At 38.6% G+C, this 23,679-nt stretch overlaps 2 protein-coding genes across 2 annotated transcripts in view; one reads left to right on the top strand and one right to left on the bottom strand.

The window, feature by feature from the left end:
- LOC121389623 overlaps positions 1–4,034 on the bottom strand; it is a 47,372-nt gene extending 43,338 nt beyond the window's left edge. The window contains exon 1 of the mRNA XM_041521263.1: positions 3,905–4,034. Within this exon, the coding sequence (XP_041377197.1) occupies positions 3,905–3,947 (43 nt within the window). The 5' untranslated portion in view covers positions 3,948–4,034. The remainder of the gene's footprint in view (positions 1–3,904) is intronic.
- An 8,085-nt stretch (positions 4,035–12,119) lies between these two features.
- Positions 12,120–23,679, top strand: part of LOC121390282 — a 22,538-nt gene continuing 10,978 nt past the window's right edge. Inside the window, exons 1-4 of the mRNA XM_041522067.1 lie at positions 12,120–12,482; positions 17,901–17,935; positions 18,897–18,917; positions 21,937–21,957. Of these exons, the coding sequence (XP_041378001.1) occupies positions 12,392–12,482; positions 17,901–17,935; positions 18,897–18,917; positions 21,937–21,957 (168 nt within the window). The 5' untranslated portion in view covers positions 12,120–12,391. The remainder of the gene's footprint in view (positions 12,483–17,900; positions 17,936–18,896; positions 18,918–21,936; positions 21,958–23,679) is intronic.

The following is a 23,679-nucleotide window of genomic DNA, read 5'->3' as shown; positions in this document are numbered from 1 at the left end:
TTTCCTGCATTCTACAGGTAAAATTCATATATGTGCCTTACGATTTACTACCAATAATATTTTTGATTCATCCCAGCCCCCCCACCCCCCCCCCCCCCCCCCCACCCCACAAAGCCCCCACTAAAAATTGTTAAAACCGGTTTCGGTGGTGTAGTGGTTAAGTCACAGGACTTATTGAGTTCGCATCCCGGTACCGGCTTCCACTCATCGCGAGATTAACAACGCATTGGGTAACAACTGTTAGGACGAAGTTGACCAACTCGACGGTTGTGCTGTAATTCCCACAACTCCCGACTTAGATGGATGCGCTCAGATTAACAACTAATGGGTTATGCGACGAGAATCGAGTTGTAAGACCGCTCAGATTAACAACTAATGGGTTATGCGACGAGAATCGAGTTGTAAGAGCGCGCAGATTAACAACTAATGGGTTATACGACGAGAATCCAGTTGTAGGAGCGCTCAGAGTAGCAAATGAACAGTCGTAGAAGTCGTGAGAGCAGAAAGTTGGCCAACTTTGTGCTGGCAGTTGGTAGTTTGATACTAGCCTAAAGCTACTACGACAATCTCTCTCTCTCTCTCTCTCTCTCTCTCTCTCTCTCTCTCTCTCTCTCTCTCTCTCTCTCTCTCTCTCTCTGATAAATAAAGTAAATGAATAAATAAATGAATGAAACGAAATCGCTCAACTTTTTTGTGTTAGTATATTATGTAGATTAATATGATTTTTGTTTAACTGGGCTCAGCGGCTGCATAATTTACAGGTAAGCATACTTCACGTTCAGTAGCTTGTAACCATAATTTACAGGTAAGCATACTTCACGTTCAGCAGCTTGTAACCTTAATTTACAGGTAAGCATACTTCACGCTCAGTAGCTTGTAACCATAATTTACAGGTAAGCATACTTCACGTTCAGTAGCTTGTAACCATAATTTACAGGTAAGCATACTTCACGTTCTGTAGCTTGTAACCTTAATTTACAGGTAAGCATACTTCACGTTCTGTAGCTTGTAACCTTAATTTACAGGTAAGCATACTTCACGTTCAGTAGCTTGTAACCTTAATTTACAGGTAAGCATACTTCACGCTCAGTAGCTTGTAACCATAATTCACAGGTAAGCATACTCCACGCTCAGTAGCTTGTAACCTTAATTCACAGGTAAGCATACTTCACGTTCAGTAGCTTGTAACCATAATTCACAGGTAAGCATACTTCACGTTCGGTAGCTTGTAACCTTAATTCACAGGTAAGCATACTTCACTAGCTTATAACCTTAATTTACAGGTAAGCATACTTCACGTTCAGTAGCTTGTAACCTTAATTCACAGGTAAGCATACTTCACGCTCAGTAACTTGTAACCATAATTTACAGGTAAGCATACTTCACGTTCTGTAGCTTGTAACCTTAATTTACAGGTAAGCATATTTCACGTTCAGTAGCTTGTAACCTTAATTTACAGGTAAGCATACTTCACGCTCAGTAGCTTGTAACCTTAATTCACAGGTAAGCATACTTCACGCTCAGCAGCTTGTAACCGTAATTCACAGGTAAGCATACTTCACGCTCAGCAGCTTGTAACCTTAATTCACAGGTAAGCATACTTCATGTTCAGTAGCTTGTAACCTTAATTCACAGGTAAGCATACTTCACGTTCAGTAGCTTGTATCCTTAATTTACAGGTAAGCATACTTCACCTTCAGTAGCTTGTAACCTTAATTTACAGGTAAGCATACTTCACTAGCTTGTAACCTTAATTTACAGGTAAGCATACTTCACGTTCAGTAGCTTGTAACCTTAATTTACAGGTAAGCATACTTCACGTTCAGTAGCTTGTAAACATAATTCATCAATGCACGTATATTATACTGTCATGGTGTGTTCGTCCTTTGTTGACGTGTTTTTATACCCTCCGGCTATACCTATCCTAAAATCTCGGCCTTTGTGTGCAAATATAATAACTATTAAACAGGATATCTCGACGAAATGCGGATGTACAATACATAGAGCATTAGGGTGCAACGTGTTTTTTTTTTTTTTTTTTTTTTTTTTTTTTTTTAAATCTGTATTGCTCCAATGAGTTATTTAACAAATTGACCGCAATAGAAAAGTGCACATCATTTTTCGGTTCATACTTGCATGAAGCAAAACTAATTGCGGTCAAATCTTATAATTAAACTTATATGCATCTTTAACAATACATAACTGAATTTATTTTGTTTAGCTTTAAATACGCCTGTAGTATTGTTGTGTAAACTTCATTGATACTTATGTCGCGTAAGAATGCAAATGTTCATTCACTATTATTTGAAGCAGGTGATTTTTTGTAAATGATGTCATTTCCTCTAGCTGCTGTGCATTTTTACGGATCATTTAGTTATATTGGAAGGAATTGTCCTATTCGTGTTTAGTTTATATTTTATGAAAGTTAATGAAGGGAACGTGTCTAACATTTTTGTATTGCTTTTGTAGCTTAAACGTGTCTTTTCTTCAAATTATCTAAATATGATTGCCTGAATAATCCGGCTTGTTGCACAAAAGTAGTGCGAGTCAATTGGGGGGGGGGGGGGGGGGGGGTTGTAGTAGGCGTGGCTTAAATATTTTCGGTTCATCGAGATATGAACGAAAGAAAGTAAGCACCTCTGGACCAATCAAATTGTCGTAAAGTGTATAGACGCGAAGAAAATTTAATTATATTGTAATATTAGGGGTTGGAGAATCTTAAATATTTTATCCTAAAACACGACACATACAGTACATAAAGTTGAATAAACAAAACTAAGCATATTCAACATTTAATTAACAATGTAATTGTATTTGTTTCAAAGTTGCAATATCCAGTGTATATAGACAAGAGTTTGTAAACATAAACGTACGAGACGGGGAGGGGTGAACCCCCTCCCCCATCCCCGCCCAGTGCTGGAAGAAATCCTCAAATTCGGGGGTAAAAACGATAGAGATATCCAAGGGGAAGTACGTAGTGATTCACTTTATATAGCTGCTGGCCAGTAAAGCTAATATGAATAAATGTTGTTTAGATTCTGGCATTTTACTTTAATTAGTGCAAAAATCAGCCTGTCCCCCTACAAAAAGGTCAGCCTGTACGACTATGCTTGCAATGCTGGATTTATAAGGGGGCAAAGGGGGCAACTGCCTTGGGCCCTCCTGCAAGGGCCCCCAGACTAAGGACTTCCTTTATATAAAAAAATATATAATAATTATAAATTTAGGTCATTTTTTTATTTGTCATGCAATTTAATTTCTGTGTTGAGGAGCCCCCGAACCAGAAGTGCCCCGGGCCCCTGCTCCGCCCGCCCCCCCCCCCCCCCCCCCAGGTCTAAATCCGGCACTGTATGCATGTAGACAAGTTGGAAGCGAAATATATTGACATCCAAGAGTGGCAATACGCTAGACAAAAATTAATCTGAGTGTTGAAGCGTCAAAAATATTTTACATTCAAGATTGCAGTTTTAAAAAGGTATATACTTATACCGTAAGTCTATAAACAAACAAGTGATTAAGTGATCTATTAATATCTACATTCAGAGCAGTGCAGGCGCGTGACCAGGAATTTTAGCTGGGGGGAGGGGGGGGTCTAGACCGTGGTGAGCGAAATTTATAGGGGAGAGGGGGTTACGGACATGCTCCCTTGGAAAATGTATTTAAACAATTTTACTCGAAGAAGGGGTATTCGACCCACCAAGACACACACACACACACACACACACACACACACACACACACACACACACACACACACACACACACACACACACACGCAAACACAAACACACACACACACGCACGCACGCACACACCCGTGCACAGTGTGTGGGAAGTATCAAAGATAGAATAGGGATGCAGCAGAGAAAAGAAATCAAAACAGGTAATTTTTGTTTTGTCTTACCTGTAAATGCAACTAGCTGAATTATAATCCACAACCACCACATCGCTAACAATAAGTTCCAGCCTCGATTGTCGTCTGTCCTAAGACTGAGAGCCGGACGACTCAGCGCCTATCCAGATCACGTGGTTCAAAACAACAGCCCTACGTCACGAAGAAACGTTGATATATTACAACGATCGTGTGTTTACGCCTAGATGTATTAAATGTACACACGAGTGTTGTCACGGACTTGTGGTATTGCATATGACCGGCCTCGGTGGTGTCGTGGTTAAACCATCGGACATAAGACTGGTAGGTACTGGGTTCGCAGCCCGGTACCGGAGTCCCACGCAGAGCGAGTTTTAACAACCCAATGGGCAGGGTTTCAGGCAACTACACCCTCTTCTCTCTCACTGACCACTAACAACTAACTCACTGTCCTGGATAGACAGCCCAGATAGCTGAGGTGTGTGTGCCCAGGACAGCGTGCTTGAACCTTAATTGGATATAAGCACGAAAATAAGTTGTAATGAAATGAAATAAATTAAGTGGTTTTCCATATTGTATACATACAGTATTACCTGGCTATGGAACTTACAGTAGTACAAACCAATACGGTGTCATGACATTCAGAGCAAGCTGTTGTAGTACACGCCTGTCATGGGCGCAGGTGTCGACTTTCGCTGGCTCCTCCTCCCAGGGGTCTATTTCACTAAACATCGTAAGTTTACGTCTGCTACTAGCAGTTATAACGGTCGTGCGTTTACACGTGTTTGACGTCGATTTCACGCAGGACATTGCATCGTTAAGGCAGCACTTTAAAGACAAAAGAAAAATGAAATATGTGTATTTCTAACTATATTTGTTGTACTATAATAGTAATAAGAACTGTGGTTTAGTTGTAGATTTACGATCACGTACAAAAACTAGGCTTACGATGTTTTGTCGTAGATTTACGATCACGTACAAAAACTAGGCTTACGATGTTTAGTCGTAGATTTACGAGCACGTACAACAACTAGGCTTACGATGTTTAGTCGTAGATTTACGAGCACGTACAAAAACTAGGCTTACGATGTTTAGTCGTAGATTTACGAGCACGTACAAAAACTAGGCTTACGACGTTTAGTACAAAAACTAGGGGAAAATATATGGGACACGAGGTTTTATTACTTCAGCGACTACATATGAACTAATTTCCTTTCTAAACCAGTACATCAACAGTCTTCTGCGCGGCAGTTTTCTCGTTATGCATCCGTGCATTCATTGAATTTGTTCAGCAACAAATACAAAATGTTCTAAAGTGATGCACACTATGCAAAGGCGTAGGAAGGTGCCAAAAGGTGCGTGCGTGTGTGTGTGTGTGTGTGTGTGTGTGGGAGGGGGGTACACACACACACACACAGAGATTGAGAGAGAGAGAGAGAGAGAGAGAGAGAGAGAGAGAGAGAGAGAGAGAGAGAGAGAGACAGAGAGAGAATCGCTCCTGCTAATGGATCAAGAAAAGTGGCCCCTTGCCTCCCCCCCCCCTTGTGCCTCCACTCCCCCCTTGCCTCCGTCCCCTTCCCCTTTCTACTCCAGTGCTATGTTATCGTATTACACTTGCTTGTCGTCGTCCATTATGTTATGCGTTTTGGATGACATAATATTCTGAATAACATGGTTGCGATGTGTATCAGTGTGACGGTACATGCTCTTAATTTCTTTTCGCCTGTGGCGATATTAATTGTTTTAGAGGGCCGTGTGCAGTTCCAAATGCACTTAGCTCAGGTGGGCACTTTGTTACGTAATACCTTCGCGCGACCGTGCATCCTAATATGCACTTAGTCCACCTGTGGAGGCCATGTGGCCAGTAGTTACGTAATACCTCTGCGAGTGCGGTTTCGACGACCGTGATTTTGGCGACTGGCGACAGAATGTCTGGTCATCTGGAAGAGGTGGAAATATCAGATGATAGGTGAGGTACCGTGTTGTGCCCCCAGGCGATATTCGCTGTCTCTGAGAGTTTTGAATAAATAGCTAGGGTTTTAGAGATATCGGGGAGAAACATAAGGAAGGCTCCAGGGGATCGCTGTCCGTCCGGACTGGTGATTATATATTTTCTGCTCTGTGTATAACCTTGATGTGATTGATGTGACTTTAAATATTTTAATACTGTATTATACCAATATTATTTAGACGGTGCTGCCGGTCATCTGACGCAGTAAACTGTAGGCTCACTGTCTAAATATATATAAAGATTATCCAGTCATCCTAGAGGACCTAGGTTAACTGTAGGTTATTGTCTTTATTGTGATACGTACCAATATTAATTCTGTGTTACAAGGTTACTGAATGAGTAGTTAAGGGTTAATTAAAAATTAATCAGTTAGGAATAGAGTTGTAATTCCTTTATTAATTAAGTTCCCCTGAAAGCGTTTCTCAATTATCACACGTTATTGAACGAGTAGTAAGGTTTAATTAAAAATTAACCAGTTAAGAATAGAGTTGTAATTCCTTTATTAATTAAGTTCTCCTGGAAGCGTTTCTCAATTAGCACACGTGTGGGTGTTGTGTCACGGTGAAGTGTTTTTTACCTAGAGATTAACTAATTAAGTGATCAGTTCTGGGTTGTTATTATTTGTTGTTGTTAATTAACTACTGCGGCAGTACATTTGTCAGCGTAGGTTAATACAGATTCCAAAGTGTATTGTGTTTTTGTTGTGTTTTCTAGTGAACTAAACGTGCTATAATAAAATATACTTTATATAAGATCTTATCTCTGATCATACCTAGACGAGCCAGCGGGTATAACTGCCTGTTACGGAGAGATCTAATAGATATACAGTTAGGAGAGATATTTGGATAATAGTGTTTCATTCAGTTACGGGTATTATAGGATCCCCGTGACAATCAGGCACAAGGTATTTAATTCCGACGATAATGTCATCTCGTTACAGCCTATATACACTGAACCCCGGTTATGTAGCATTGTAGGGTGTAGGTGTAGGTGTAGGGTGAGAAGAATAAGATGTATCAGGCACAAGGTATTTAATTCCGACGATAATGTTATCTCGTTACAGCCTATATACACTGAACCCCGGTTATGTAGCATTGTAGGGTGTAGGTGTAGGGTGAGAAGAATAAGATGTATCAGGCACAAGGTATTTAATTCCGACGATAATGTCATCTCGTTACAGCCGATATACACTGAACCCCGGTTATGTAGCATTGTAGGGTGTAGGTGTAGGGTTAGAAGAATAAGATGTATCAGGCACAAGGTATTTAATTCCGACGATAATGTCATCTCGTTACAGCCTATATACACTGAACCCCGGTTATGTAGCATTGTAGGGTGTAGGTGTAGGGTGAGAAGAATAAGATGTATGAATTTTAATGTACAAATGTAGGAGCTTTCATTCAAATTGAACGACGTGCATCACACTCGTACCTTGAGGGGCGGGACGTAGCCCAGTGGTACAGCGCTCGCTCGATACGCGGTCGGTTTGGGATCCATCCCCGCCGGTGGGCCCATTGGGCTATTTCTCACTCCAGCTAGTGCACCACAACTGGTATATCAAAGGCCATGGTATGTACTACCCTGTCTGTGGGATGGTGCATATAAAAGATCCCTTGCTGCTAATGGAAAAGAGTAGCCCATGAAGTAGCGACAGCGGGTTTCCTGTCTCAGTATCTGTGTGGTCCTTAACCATATGTCTGACGCCATATAACCGTAAATAAAATGTGTTGAGTGCGTCGTTAAATAAAACATTTCTTTCTTTGCTTGTATCATATCTGTTGGGCAATATTCAGAATATTTTTTTTAAACTTTGTTCTGTTTAACGACACCACTGGGGTACATTTATTTCTTAATAATCGGCTATTGGATGTCAAACAATTGGTAATTTTTACATATAGTTTTAGAGAGGAAACCCGCTAAATTTTTCCATTAGTAGCAAGGGATCTTTCATATGCACCATCCCATAGACAGGATATCACATACCACGGCCTTTGATGTCAGAATAAATAAATACTGTGCCTGTATCAAGGAATTTAGGAGAAAAGTTACAGGTGAAAAAGTCATGGAAACAAAAGGTCACAGGACAAAAAGTCACAATCTAATCGAAATTAGCTCCCCTATTACATGTGGATCTAACAGCAGCCCGTTAGAGCACATGTCCAGTTGACCTTTCATTCGACCAATCAAAACCTTACTTGCAAAATCATCTCCTTTCTCCTTTTTTCGGTAATTTGTTTTTTAATACTAACTTGTAACTTTTTTCATTAACTTTTTTTTTCTGTTACATGTTTATCAATCACCGTATCAAGGTTTATTGCGACTCTAACAGAGTATTAAATAGTATATAAAAGTATATTAAGCTAGTAGCGGGACCAAATTTCCGCAATTTCCTCCAAAATCCGGAATTTTTGTCTCATGATCGGAATTCCGGAATTGATGCCAAATATCATGATTTTTTTTTTCAAATTCACGAAACAAAGTTTTAAGCAACTTATTCTTATTACATTTTACATTTTCGGAATCCGTATTGTTATGTAACTTATGTAACTGTTGCAATTATATTTCAAACATGGCAGATTTTTGTTCATGCTGTTTAAACTATATATATACATATAGTAACTGAACGTGTAATCACTCCCGTCGATATTCCAGCGGTGTCCTGTCAATTGCACGAACTATTCATACTTTGTGATCACACGTTGCATTACTAGCATTCTTGGTCACGTCATTTTTCTTATCAATGGACTTTAAAACTAGTGTATGGATTCTCATCACTCAGAAAAATATTTTTGTTGGTATCTCATCGTCGTCAGTGTGATGCCACGCCTCCCAGAAAATGGACTCCTTCGAACGATGGGTATGATTGAGGTTAGAACAGCACAAACGCTGTTGCTAGTAACTTTGGAATTCATTGGTGTTCATCAGAACACTATGCAATATCTGCGGAGATGTTTTCGACAGTTTAGGGGTACTAGGGATCTTCCATGTTTAGGGAGTCGACACGTGACGCCACGTCAGCAAATCGTCAGTATTAAGCGGGTGCACATATGGAATCATTTGGAAATGATACGTTTAACATCCTAATGCATCTCTAAGTTAAGGCCAATCAGTGGAAGAACTGAACGCAGCCGATTAGGTGATAACAAAGTACGACCATGACCGTACATCAGTACGTTGTTCTGTTACATCATCACCGACGGCACACCAAGCATTGTGTAGACAGTACTTCAGGTTCTGAAGGCAGGAGAGGATCACCATACTTTTAACAGATAAATAGTACATCTATGTAAATCACAATATTTTTAAATTTAAAAAATATAAGTCCTCCAGAAATTTTAATGATGCACAGGAACTTTTTTCCGTGAGTGTATATATATATATATATATATATATATATATATATATATATATATATATATAAATGACGGCCATTTTGAATTTCAAGATGGAGGTCATGTCCAAATGGTTAAACAAACTGTTATCAGCGAGTTCATTGACCTGGAAAAAAAAAAATTCTATGATAACTGGCAGTCAGAATATATGTAAAATACCCTAAAATGATGGCCATTTTGAATTTTAAGATGGTTGCCATGAAAAAATGACCGGAAAAAATGCTATATGTATATATATATATATATATATATATATATATATATATATATATATATACATACATACATATAACAAGACGATATATGTGTATACATGCCAGAGGCTCATATAATACAATTTTTATTCTTAATATATGATATTGACGATACCGAAAAACACTCTGGTAATAACCTCTCTCTCTCTCTCTTCTCTATCTCTCTCTATCTCTCTCTCTCTCTCTCTCTCTCTCTGGTGTCATTCTTATTAGGCTGCCCTTTTAACGATTTGGTTCATGTGCTTTTTCCCCCCTTAGTCCGTGGTATGTACTACCCTGTCTGTGGGATGGTGCATATAAAAGATATTTTGCTGCTAATCGAAAAGAGTAGCACATGAAGTGGCGACAGCGGGTTTCCTCTCTCAATACATGTGTGGTCCTTAATCATATGTCTGACGCCATATAACCATAAATAAAATGTGTTGAGTGCGTCGTTAAATAAAACATTTCTTTCCTTCTTTCTTTTTTTATCAGTAACACCAGGAGTTTATTTGTTTTATTTTTTGTTTTCTTAACCTAGTTTTATGATCCTCTAAAAGTTCGACCAGCACGTATCATAACACAATTATATTGTCTTCTAAACATTCGACTGGAACAGGCACGCTAAACGTAAATGTTTCTCGCACAAAAGATCTACTCGGGGGAAATAACTTCATTTGTTGTTGTTTGCTTTAGAAAAGAGAATAAGTTGAAAGAACATAAAAAACAAACAAACACCGTATGTGTTTGTGAACCCGGTGTGCAAGCTATAAGCTGTATCAGGACAAAGAAGAAACACGTTTGTCACTTTTAACTAACCTCAGACAGTTAGTTCAAGAAAACACTGACTGGAAAAGGGGTGGGGCAAGCATTAGTTTGGTGAATACGCCCCTTTATGGTCATTATATGAAGAAGCACGTCTTTGTTTATATGTGCATGTACTAGCTGTCGGAAACAGATTTTTACATATAAACATTTAATAGTACACACACACACACACACACACACACACACTCTCTCTCTCTCTCTCTCTCTCTCTCTCTCTCTCTCTCTCTCTCTCTCTCTCTCTCTAACTTTTAGGCCACATAAATAAATTGGCTATCTTATAGTGTTATATCTTACGCTTAGCGGAAATCAGTACCGGGATGTGAACCCAGTACCTACCAGCCTTAAGACCATGGCGTAACCATAGGTTTTGTGTTTTGTTTTGTTCTGGTCTGTTTTGTTCTGTACCCTTTTGTCCTGTTCTGTTCTTCTGTCCTTTTGCTCTGTTTTGTTCTATTCTTCTGTTCCGTTCTGTTCTGATCTGTTTTTCTGTCTTGTTCTGATTTTTTTTTTCTGTTGTTCTGTCCTGTTCTGTCTTTTGTTCTGTTCTGTTCTGTTCTGTTCTGTTCCGTTCTTCTGTTCTGTTCTGTTCTTCTGTTCTCTTCTATTCCGTTTTATTTAGTTCTGTTCTATTGTGTTCTGTTCCGTTCTTCTGTTGTGTTCTGTTCTTCTGTTCTCTTCTATTCCGTTTTATTTAGTTCTGTTCTGTTGTGTTCTATTATTTGTTATTTGTTTTTGTTTTGTTTGTTGCTTGTTTTCTTGTTCTAAGGCTCAAGCACGCTGCCCTTGGCACACATCTAAGATAATCGGGTTATCTGTTCAGGACAGAGATTTAGTGGTTAGTTGTTAGTGGTTAGTGAGAGAGAAATCAGTGTAGTGGTCTTACACCTACCCATTGAGTCGTTAAAACTCGCTCTGGGTGGGAGGCGGTACCAGGATGCGAACCCAGTACATATCAGTCTTTAGTTTCGTTGGCCTAACCACCACACTACCACAGATGTGACCCGTTCTGGTTGATACGGAATTTCCTGTCGTGCACTGTACCCACGTCACTCGGTGTGTATCCAATACCCCGGGATAAAACAGGAATGTCTCCTAATGATTGGGGATTGTCTTCTTTAAGGGCGGGTCCAAGCCCCGAGCTCACCCAGATACAAGCTGTTTGATCAGAGACTATAGGGTTACGTGTGTAACATAATGGTGACTCTCATACTCGGTTTAGAATGTGAGAGGGAAGAAAGGAAAGGAATGTTTAGATAAAGCACCCCAGCACATTCTTTACTCAGCGATCATCATTATTAACTATGTGAATATTAAGATAATTGTCGATTTCGATGGCTTAGTGGTTAAGCCATCACACTTAAGGATGGAACGTAGTGGGATCGCATCCTAGAGCGAGTTTTAACGGCCATCCGTATGGGAAGTGTAAAACCACTACAACGACTTCTTTCTCACTAATCGCTAACAACTAACCATTAACTCTATGTCCTGGACGTGGGACCAGGGCCTAGCCCACCGATAGGTTGATGGCCTGATGCGCGATCGATCTGCAATCTAGGATCGATCCCAGTCGGTGAGCCTATTGGGCTATTTCTTGTAACAGCTAGCCCTTAAAAACAATTATTTACCCTTCTCTATCCGTCAATACAGTTTTGCCCAAATGCAAAATAAGAGTCCAATAATCAAATTTATCTTGCACATGAGGTACAAAATATATTTTAGTAACCTAGTTATCTTCAGACGACCCCGACCCCCAATTACATTTGCACCCGAGATAGAAAACACAGTTACTATTTAATATCTTTTCGGGTATCTTGCCCAACCCCTTGTTCAATCCGCCCCTGCAGTGTTTAGTCCCACGCAATAAAGATATCAGATATTTATTGCACCCGGGGTAGGAAATACCTTTTAATGACGTAGTCGGTTTCCTTTATAACTCAACGCACGGGGACACATTCTCTGAATATAATTTCTGAACAACACCTTGTTTCAGTCGGGGATCCATTTTTTTCCTGCTCCGGTTTTCATAATCATTACTTACTCTGTGGTACTGGAGAAGATGTCGGTTTACCATCATCACGATTTCTTGTTATTTAATATATTGGTGTATATATTTGCTGGATGTGTCACTTCTTTTCCAACGAATACAGGTATGTGTGTACGTTACAACGTCGTTTAATACATTTACAACTGTTTGCGTTTTTCTATCTATCTAGGCCATGTTTGCCGAGCAGATCTGAGCAAGGGGTGTATTATATTGCCAGGTAACAAAGGTTTGTTTTTCACCTCTCAAGGGAACCTCTTCTATTTCGATAAGAAACGGGTAACACCTTGCAAAAGTCCACATGCGTAAATTGTAATATTTAAAATTCGGCTAATAAAATTGCTTGAATTAAAAAAAAAACTGTTTTGTTTAACGACACCACTAGATCACATTGATTAATTAATCATCGGTTATTGGATGTCAAACATTTGGTAATTTTGACATATAGTCTTAGAGAGGAAACCCGCTATATTTCCCCATTAGTAGCAAGGGATCTTTTATATGCACCATCCCACAGGCAGGATAGCAAATACTACGGCCTTTGATATACCAGTCGTGGTGCACTGGCTGGAACGAGAAATAGCCCAATGGGCCCACGGACGGGTATCGATCCCAAACCGACAGCGCATCAAGCGAGTGCTTTACCACTGGGCTACGTCCTGCCCCTTGCTTGAATTAAAGGGACATTCCTGAGTTTGCTGCATTGTAAGATATTTCCGACTAATAAAATAGTTCTACGATTGAACTTATATATTAAATGTATTTTCTGGTTTAGAATATCAGTGTCTGTATATTCAGTGTGTTTCCGGTCGTCTTAATATTTGTAAGAAGCCCAAACTGGATTTTGTCTTCAAATAATTTCGTTCGTACAAAAAAATAATGAAATATAATGAAATGTAACCTAGTACAAATATTAGAACGATCAGAAACACGTTTAATATACAGGCACTAGTAATGTATGCAGAAAAATATATTTGTAATTACAATCGTTAGAAAGTTTTTGTTAGTCGATAACGTCTTAAAAATTGCAGCAAACTAAGGAATGTCCCTTTAAGACATCATAATAGTTGAAAAGGAAATATTCAACGTATCTATAACTTGGATAAAACCTAATTGTTCTCAGACTAAGTCCTGGGGTTATTATGTTCATCCTGTTTGTGGAGTGGAGTCGTGTTACGGGTGTCGGTGCACTGTCATTGTTCTTCGTGTCATATTTTGCTATTTTCACGTATGAATATCTCACTACGACAATGTCACAACTCCACTATGAAAATATTTTAGCAAAACTCCAGTAGTTAAAGGCGCATACCCTAGTCTCAGCCCGTGAAAATGGAAACTAAGCTTAACTAATCTACAAACCAGTAACACACGTTTGGATAAAGTTATAACAGAGAGAAGCTAAAATCTGTGATCTTTTAACGGAGAAATATCGTCCAAATGGACTAGAGCTTGTCTCGATAACCATTACATCTCAGACGAACGTGCGTTTTTAGAATTATGAAAAATGCATTTTGGGGTATTTCAAAAACCTGGATAACCAGAATCACTTCAGGTGTATAAAAATGAACATTCTAAATAATAAAATGTAAGTACAATGTACTTGTAATTTAAATTGTCCGAAAAACAGCTTTTTGATAGTGAAATACACGTCGTAGTGTTTAAAAACTAGGGTTTGTCTCTTTAAACCACTCTTTTTATTCAGCTGATCTAGAAGCATGCTGTATTTATAGAATTGGCCCCTGCGCGTGCTGTAACCTCACCGTGGTGCAGGGGTGTAATATTCTCTTTGAGAATGGCCAATACAGCACAAATTGAAGTTTAGAATAAAAGTCAGTATCTTATCTGTGATATTTGTATTTGTATTTTTGCACAGTTCTTTACACTGTTTTATTTATATCTTCAATTTTTCTGTTGATGTTGATCATCACCTTGTTTGTTTCCATTACCTTAGTTTGACACCCAATAGCGGATGTATTTTTCGTGCTGGGGTGTCGTTAAACATTCATTCATTCATTATAGAATTGGGGTCGGAGTTGATGAGTTATTTTACTCAGACATATAGTCAGATTGACACCAAGTGTTATTCTAATGCTTAACTCAATTTTTGACAGAAGCTTAAAGTTTGTTTTGTTTGACGACACCACTAGAGGACACGGCTGATTAATTAACCATCGGCTATTTGGATGTCAAACATATGGTAACTCTGACATAGTCTTAGAGAGGAAAACCGCTATATTTTTTCCATTAGTAGCAAGGTATATTTTATGTGGTGCAATGGTCGGAACAAGAATTTTTGACAAAAACGGATTTGAGGTGTTGTTATAATCAGGTATTCAAATATTAGTGATAAATAACTACAAATCAGTCTCTTTTTGTTGTGAAATCATTTGGTTTGTGGTGGAAATTTGCATTCAACGAATTCATATGCCAGTCGTGGGGGGTGGGGGGTGGGGTGGTGGTGGTGGGGTACTGGCTAGAACGTGAAATAACACAATGGTCCCACCGACAGGGATCGATCCCCTCTCCTATTAATTATATTTTTTTAAATGTATTTACACCCGGGATAGGAAACACCTTTAGTTTCTTTTGAGATATGTTGCACCGCCCCTTGTTCAATCCGCCCCTTGTTCAATCCGCCCCTGCAGTTTTTAGCGAGCGCTTTACCACTGGGTATTTATCAACACAGTGTAAGCATGTTTAGTTTATACCAAATAAAATCCCATAGGCGACCACGTTAACGTTTGTGTTTAAAAACACTATATGCAATATATCAACCAAACTATGACCCATAAATAACAGTACTACAACCCCTACCTCAAAGTATTAAATGCAGAAAATGGTTCATTTTCGGTATAACCAGATGTTTTTACAACACCCCTAGTTTCGCACAAAATTTGAGTACTTTGTTTTACATGTACCCCATACATGTTCCAAGCACAAGGCTACTTGACACAGTGGTACTAGATGAATTAAAATTGTATACATTTTTAGCTCAGATAAAACTTTGTTTTCTTACAACCAACACACTCACATTTATAACCAATCACAGAACTTGTGGTGTTATCTTCTCTATCAAAAGTGCACCTCGAACTTTGACCCAGCCGGAAGTTATTTGGTTTAGTGCTACCTATAGGAGGTGGATCTCTTGCTAGACTGGGTTTTTTTTGTTGTTGTTGCAAATAATGTTACATGACCGTGATATGATGGAAGACGAGGGTACCAGTTACAGCAGTCACTTTTTGTTTTTAGTTTTTTGTGGTTTTTTCTTTTTTTTGTTTTGCCTTCAAAGAAGTTTCAAGGCTGGTAGTCTAACTACGCATAACATATTGCTATTAATATGCAAAGCAGATCTTGGGTAAACAACCTACTTATGCATTATCTAAAGAGATTTATGGAAAGGAGTAATGTAGTGCATGTATACGCAATAATAAAAGCTTGTACGTGACGATGAAAAGTTAAAGTATATTTTGTTTAACGACACCACTAGAACACATTGATTTATTAATCAACGGCTATTGGATATCAAATATTTGGTAATACTGACATATAGCTTTAGAGCGGAAACCTGCTACAGGTTTTTTTTTCATTAGTAGCAAAGGATATTTTACATGCACAATCCCACAGACAGGTTAGCACATACCACGGCCTTTTATATACCAGTCGTGGTGCACTGTCTGTAATGAGAAATAGCCCAGTGTGCCCAATGACGGGAATCGATCTTAGACCGACCGCGCATCAGTCGAATGTTTCACCGCTGGGCTACGTTTCGCCCACGACACGATAAGTGATCTCAAATAAGAAAAACAAACAAACAAACAAACAAAAAAAAAAAAAAACAAAAAAAAACCCAACCATAAACAATAACCCATCCAGGTATTAATTTCGTGTGATCTAATTTCGTAATGCTTCTGTGTCTGGGTCAAAGTTCCCTTATAATTTATATACAGCATTAAATACCTCTACATGAAAGAGATATGACAGGACTGGACATAAAGTGCGGTTTCATCCGGCCAATAAATGCCTGTACTTTGATTTGACCCTCCTACCCAGGATAAGGAGAGAAAAACTTTGGGGTGAAAGAGACGACCTACTGTTGACGGGGTGGGACGTAACCCAGTGGTAAAGCGCTCGCTTGATGCGCGGTCGGTGCGGTCGATCCTCGTTGGTGGGCCCATTTGGCTATTTCTCGTTCCAGCCAGTGCACCACGACTGGTATATCAAAAGCCGTGTTATGTGCTATCCTGTCTGTGGGCTGGTGCCTATAAAAGATTCCTTGCTACTAGTGTAAACATGTAGCGGGTGTCCTCTTAGACTATATGTTACAATTAACATATGTTTGACATCCAGTAGCCGATGGTTAATAAATCAATGTGCTCTAGTGGTGTTTTCAAACAAAACAAACTTTAAACTTCAATCTACTGCTAACTGTTGACTTCATGGAGGCAGCAACACTCTTGATCCAAAGTTTAAAGTGCACTAAGAAACTGAACGCAGAAGAATTAGGAATGGTTATCGATGTTTCGTATTATATCAAACACTACAGCATATCCCACTCCAGTTTGTTTTCTGATTTTATTTAACATGAGGGGTTATAGTATTTATATCTGTGCTGTATATATTGACTGAAAGAATATAATGAATCATGGCGTGAAACCGTAAGAAACATGTGAAAGAAGTGTTTTGTTTAACGACGCACTCAACACATTTTATTTACGGTTATATAGCGTCAGACATATGGTTAAGGACCACACAGATTATGATAGGAAACCCGCTGTCGCCACTACATGGGCTACTCTTCCGATTGGCAGCAAGGGATCTTTTATTTGCGCTTCCCACAGGCAGGATAGCACAAACCATGGCCTTTGTTGAACCAGTTATAGATCACTGGTCGGTGCAAGTGGTTTACACCTACCCATTGAGCCTGCGGAGCACTCACTCAGGGTTTGGAGACGGTATCTGGATTAAAAATCCCATGCCTCGACTGGGATCCGAACCCAGTACCTACCAGCCTGTAGACCGATGGCCTGCCACGACGCCACCGAGGCCGGTGGGTCTGTTCCAAATGCTTAATTTATGTTTCAAAGCAAAAATTAATAAGTATTCATTGCAACTTTGACATAGCATCTTTAATTTTTGTGCCTCTTGTGTGTGTGTGTGTGTGTGTGTGTGTGTGTGTGTGTCTGTGTGTGTGTGTGTGTGTGTGTGTGTGTGTGTGTGTATATAACGTGTAGCCTATCTATATATGGGCCTTATGCAAAACGTGTAGCTTATGTATATATGCCCCCCAAAAAAAAACTAAAAAAACACACACACACACACAAAAAAAAAACACAAACAAACAAACAAACAAACAAAAACCCAAACAAGCAAAAAAAAAAAAAAAAAAAAAAAAAAAAACATCCAACCAAACAAACCAACAACAAAAACAACAACCATACTTGAAACGTCAGGTTAAAACAAAGTGATGAGGTATTGTAAAGATTCGTTATGCATTCCTGTCCTTATTTCTTGTTTTCTTTTGCAGAAAGCAAAGATGGACATAAAAGTTACGGCGATAAGGTGAGCATAAGTTACACTATCCTAAATAGCGGTAGGACTAGGGTGTATATAACCACCCACTTCAACCGCCGATCAAATACGAAACTGTGGTCGTTTAATTTAGAAGTGCACTTTTTGTCTATTTTCTCCACTAATCTTCTTCGCAATCCAGGATACCATTCCGTATACTACAGGCAGAGATTAATTTTACTTGCAGAATGCAGGAAATTGGTATTTCCGGACATGTAGTTTTTTTAATTTTACGGCGGAGCATACACCGACACCCTACCCCCCTCCCCCAGAACCTTAGCTTTGCGCCCTCGGTCTCAGTCAGTCAGCCCCCTCCCCCCCCCCCCCCCCCCCTCCCCCAATGTCTACTTGTTTCCGCCGTGCCCGTACTACACTGTATTACGTCAAACACTATACTACTGTACGGAATGGTACCTTGGCTTGTGAAAATGCCATAAAAGATATGCCAAATTGCAGAAAAGAAGGGTCACTTTTCCCACCTTTTTTGGGGTGGGGTTCGGACAACCCTTTACTAGTTTTGCGCCTGGGTTTCCATTCTAGTACCCGCTCCCACCCAGAGTGGGTTCTAGCAGCTCAGGTGGGAGGTGTAGGACAACTACACCATCCCCCCTCTAACCACTAACAATAAAAACTCAATATCTTGGACAGACAGCCCAGATAGCTGAGGTGTGTGTCCATGACAGCGTGCTTGAACCTTAATTGGATATAAGTTCGACAATCAAGTTTTAATGAATGAATGAATGAATGAATGAATGAATGGGTAGGTGTGTTTTTGCTGGGTGAGGTATTGAGTTGGCGGAGGGAGGGAGGGAGGGAGGGAGGGAAGGAAGGAAGGAAGGAAGGAATCTATTTTACACACTGGATGAGATTTAATAACTGCCTAAGCTTGATTACCTAAAACGATCGTCTGATATAGGATTCACGTAATGTATATTTTTTGCTGATTTTTCAGGTGAAAACTTTACAAGAGAAGGTGAGATTTTACATATACTGAGTAATAAAGAAAACGCAAGTAAATACACAATCCGCATAGTGAATGTTATTATAGTACATGACATTGGATATACTGGACAGTAAAAGAATAAATACATTAGAGAAATTGGCAAAATATATTGAAATGTTATTACTGATGTTTTCAAACGATTCAGGGCCCAATTTCACAAAACATCGTAAGCCTAGTTTTGCGCGTAAACGTAAATTTACGATTAAACCACAATTTTTACTACTATTATAGTACAATAAATACAATCTAATTAAAATTAGCTCCACTATTACATGTGGATCTAACAGCAGCCAGTTGGAGCTCATGTCCACCAATCAAAACTTTACTTGCAGAATCATGCCAGTGATTTGAAAATAATTTGAAAATATTCCGAATTATCCTGAGGGTATACGATATGTTTCATGTGAATTACGAATGCCTTATTTAGACCAGTAGAACTAATTTTAATCAGATTGCTAACAACACTGCGTAGTCTCCAATGTCCAGGTAACATTTCGTCAGTAAATAATAATTTAAATATTGACCAATCACACTTCGCCTTTTATAACGTTATTTGGGAGCATACAAATTCTAAAAATATCGGGCGAGGCTATTTTAGTGGTCGCAGTACAACGAACCATACTAATACGTACGGGATGGGTTATCAGTCTTCAATTTTACATTAAAAATTATTTATTTATTTATAAAAAAAACCCAACTAAATCAGTCTTCAGTTTTACATTACAAATTATTTATTTTATAAAATAAAACATGTTTTAAGGCATTCGTAATTCACACGAAACATGTCGTATACCCTCAGGATAATTCGGAATGTTTTCATTCAAATTATTTTTAAATCACTGGCATGATTCTGCAAGTACGGTTTTGATTGGTGGACATGAGCTACAACTGGCTGCTGTTAGATCCACATGTAATAGTGGCGCTAATTTTAATTAGATTGCAATAAATATAGTTTGAAGTACACATATTTTATTATAGTTTGTCTTTAAAATGCTCCACCTTCCGCGATGATGAAATTTTCGGCATGAAATACGAGTAGATGTTTGACACGTGTAAACGTGTGCATGGTATAACTGCTGGTCGTAGACGCAAACTTACGATATTTTGTGTAATACGAGTAGATGTTTGACACGTAAACGTATGCATGGTATAACTGCTAGACATAGACGCAAACTTACGATATTTTGTGAAATACGAGTAGATGTTTGACACGTGTAAACGTGTGCATGGTATAACTGCTGGTCGTAGACGCAAACTTACGATATTTTGTGTAATACGAGTAGATGTTTGACACGTAAACGTATGCATGGTATAACTGCTAGACATAGACGCAAACTTACGATATTTTGTGAAATACGAGTAGATGTTTGACACGTGTAAACGTGTGCATGGTATAACTGCTGGTCGTAGACGCAAACTTACGATATTTTGTGAAATACGAGTAGATGTTTGACACGTGTAAACGTGTGCATGGTATAACTGCTAGTCGTAGACGCAAACTTACGATATTTTGTGAAATACGAGTAGATGTTTGACACGTGTAAACGTGTGCATGGTATAACTGCTAGTCGTAGACGCAAACTTGTGAAATACGAGTAGATGTTTAACACGTGTAAACGTGTGCATGGTATAACTGCTGGTCGTAGACGCAAACTTACGATATTTTGTGAAATACGAGTAGATGTTTGACACGTGTAAACGTGTGCATGGTATAACTGCTAGTCATAGACGCAAACTTACGATATTTTGTGAAATACGAGTAGATGTTTGACACGTGTAAACGTGTGCATGGTATAACTGCTAGTCGTAGACGCAAACTTACGATAGTTTGTGAAATTGGCCCCTCATCTCTAAAGAAACAGACGTGCTAAATAGTAAATTAATTGTATAACCAAGAGCATTATTGAACATTTATTGGATAGAGATACATGTAGATGCATTTGGCCCATATATACATATGTTACACGTTATACATAAATACACAACAGGTACAAAAATCAAAGGTGCTATGTCAAAGTTGCAATGAATATTTTTTTTTTTTCTTTAAAACGTAAAGTTTATACCTTCAGCTATATGCCTATAAAAAAAATTACAAGTCAATAATTCCATTTACTGGTAAAAAAAAAATATATATATTTTTAGGCGGGAATCTTGAATGTGTCACACGCATTAACTAGTGACGTCACTGTTTTATGCGTACACATTCAACACACTAAGTTAACCCGAATTCGTTTGCGGTTAACTGACAATTTTTTTTTTTTAAATGGTAGCCATGCTATATTTAGCCACACATTATTATTGTTGTCCAGTGCAAGACTTTTTAAAATTAAGATTATGCGTGTGATCAATTAATTTGTAATTATTTATTGCAAATAAATGTGAAAATAACAAAATATTGTAATTTCATCTTTGACATAGCACCTTTAAGTAAAATAAAGGAAAGAATGAATGAATGAATGAATGAATGAATGAATGAATGAATGAATGAATGAACGAATGAATGAATGAATGAATAAACGAATGGATGCATGAATGAGTGAGTAAATGAATTCACAATGAATTAATTCACGTTGTACTTCTGTCTATCGAATGCATGTGAGACGTCTATGTGCGTTTAATCTACTGTCTTGTGCGTGACTGGGCGTGTACGTGATCACAACAGTTCAGACTATTTCGGTTTCCGGAAACATGTGTCGAACGTGTGAAATAGTTCACTGTCGGAAGTCCGCATTAGACATAAATTATGCGGAATTAATAATTTTAATGAAAATAGCTCATTTTTTACGATGTAGTTTCAACTCAGTGGAATGTGATACATTACCTTGCTATTTATGATATTTATTTTTTCTTCTTTTTAACCACTTAAATAACACTAATTCGTGCAATTTATACGTACAGTAGTTCAAGCACCGTATTAAAATTTAACTATTTTATTTAAAATTTGATGTTTACACTTGCATACTAAATAATGTTATATTTGTTTTCACAGTTACAAACTTTGGAGAAAATGGTAAGTAAACATCTGTATTTCACCATGATATTACTGAGTAATAATGAATACTTTAAAGCAACTTTATCGAGTTCTCTGCCATTGTTAAGTTGTTGCCGACTCACGGTTAAAGTTTGTTTTGTTTAACGACATCACTTGAGCACATTGATTGTTAATCATCGGCTACCGGATGTCAAACATACGTTAATTTTGATACAGTCATAGAGAGGAAACCCGCTACGTTGTTTTTTTCATTAGTAGCAAGGGATCTTTTATATGCACAATCCCACAGACAGGATGATACATACCACGGCCTTTGATATATATATATATATATATATATATATATATATAATATATATATATATTCTTTATTCCTCTTGTAGAGTTCGATCAGTACAGATTATCATACATACATAATATATAAAAGATAATGCACAATGGATAATGGATACTACATAATATATAAACACTAATATTCTAAACGAGAAACTATTGGTAATATGTAATACTAGTCGTTACAATGTTACATTGACAGCAAACTCAGGACAATCGCTCTAATATTTAATGTTGTGATTTTGACAGGCCTGCAGGAACCGGGGGCGTGCGGAATGGCACCCCCCCCCCCCCCCCCCCCCGAGGACGAAATGTACAGGGTGTATTTTTCTTCTACTCTATAAAAGTAAAAATATGGCTTACCACCACCCCCCCCCCCCCCCCCCCACTAGAGTTTGTACCAACATCCCCATCTCCGCTACAGATATTGTTCCTACGGGAGTGATTAACAATCTATACACACCCACGATAAAGTGCCCACCCCTGATAATGTCAATGTATTCAACAGTGGATTATACACTCTCCGTGTGTTATCGGAGGTTCATAACCTGGGCGGATACACAGTTTCGTGACAGCACTGGCCTAGCCATCTGATATGGTGGCCTTAAGTTTGATATTGTCATCCTGTTGATTTAATAGCTCAAAAAAGTTCAAAAATTCTTGTTTAGAATGTGGCCAAGTGATAAGTATATCGTCAAGATATCTGAGGTACAAAAGAGGTATTTTACTTGATTTCTTTAAAGCAGCCTCTTCCCATTCGGCGACATAGATAGATGCAAAGTTTGGACTAAAACGTGTGCCCATAGCACAACCACACACTTGCTGATTTTATATTGGCGGGGAACCACTATTCGGGGGCGGGCCAACGCACACTATGTATGTATGCATGTATGTATGCGTGTATGCATGCATGTATGTATGCATTTATGCATGCATGTGTGCACCACGACTGGTATATTAAAGGCCGTGGTATGTGCTATCCTGTCTGTGGGAAGTGCATATAAAAGATCCCTTGCTGCATTATAAAAAATGTAGCAGGTTTCCTCTGTTGAATACGAGTCAGAATTACCAAATGTTTAACGTCCAATTGCCGATGATTGCACCACGACTGGTATATTAAAGGCCGTGGTATGTGCTATCCTGTCTGTGGAAGTGCATATAAAAGATCCCTTGCTGCATTATAAAAAATGTAGAAGAATTACCAAATGTTTCACGTCCAATTGCCGATGATTAATTAATCAATGTGCTCCAGTGGTGTCGTTAAACAAAACAAATTTTATGCATGCATGTATGGATGGATGTATGGATGTATGGATGTATGTATGCATGCATGGATGGATGGATGGATGGATGTATGGATGTATGTATGTATGTATGTATGTATGTATGTATCCATCCATCCATCCA

The sequence above is a fragment of the Gigantopelta aegis genome, chromosome 15 (genome assembly GCF_016097555.1).
Source record: "Gigantopelta aegis isolate Gae_Host chromosome 15, Gae_host_genome, whole genome shotgun sequence".
Lineage (NCBI taxonomy): Eukaryota > Metazoa > Mollusca > Gastropoda > Neomphalida > Peltospiridae > Gigantopelta > Gigantopelta aegis.
This window is presented reverse-complemented; position numbering and strand designations above follow the sequence as displayed.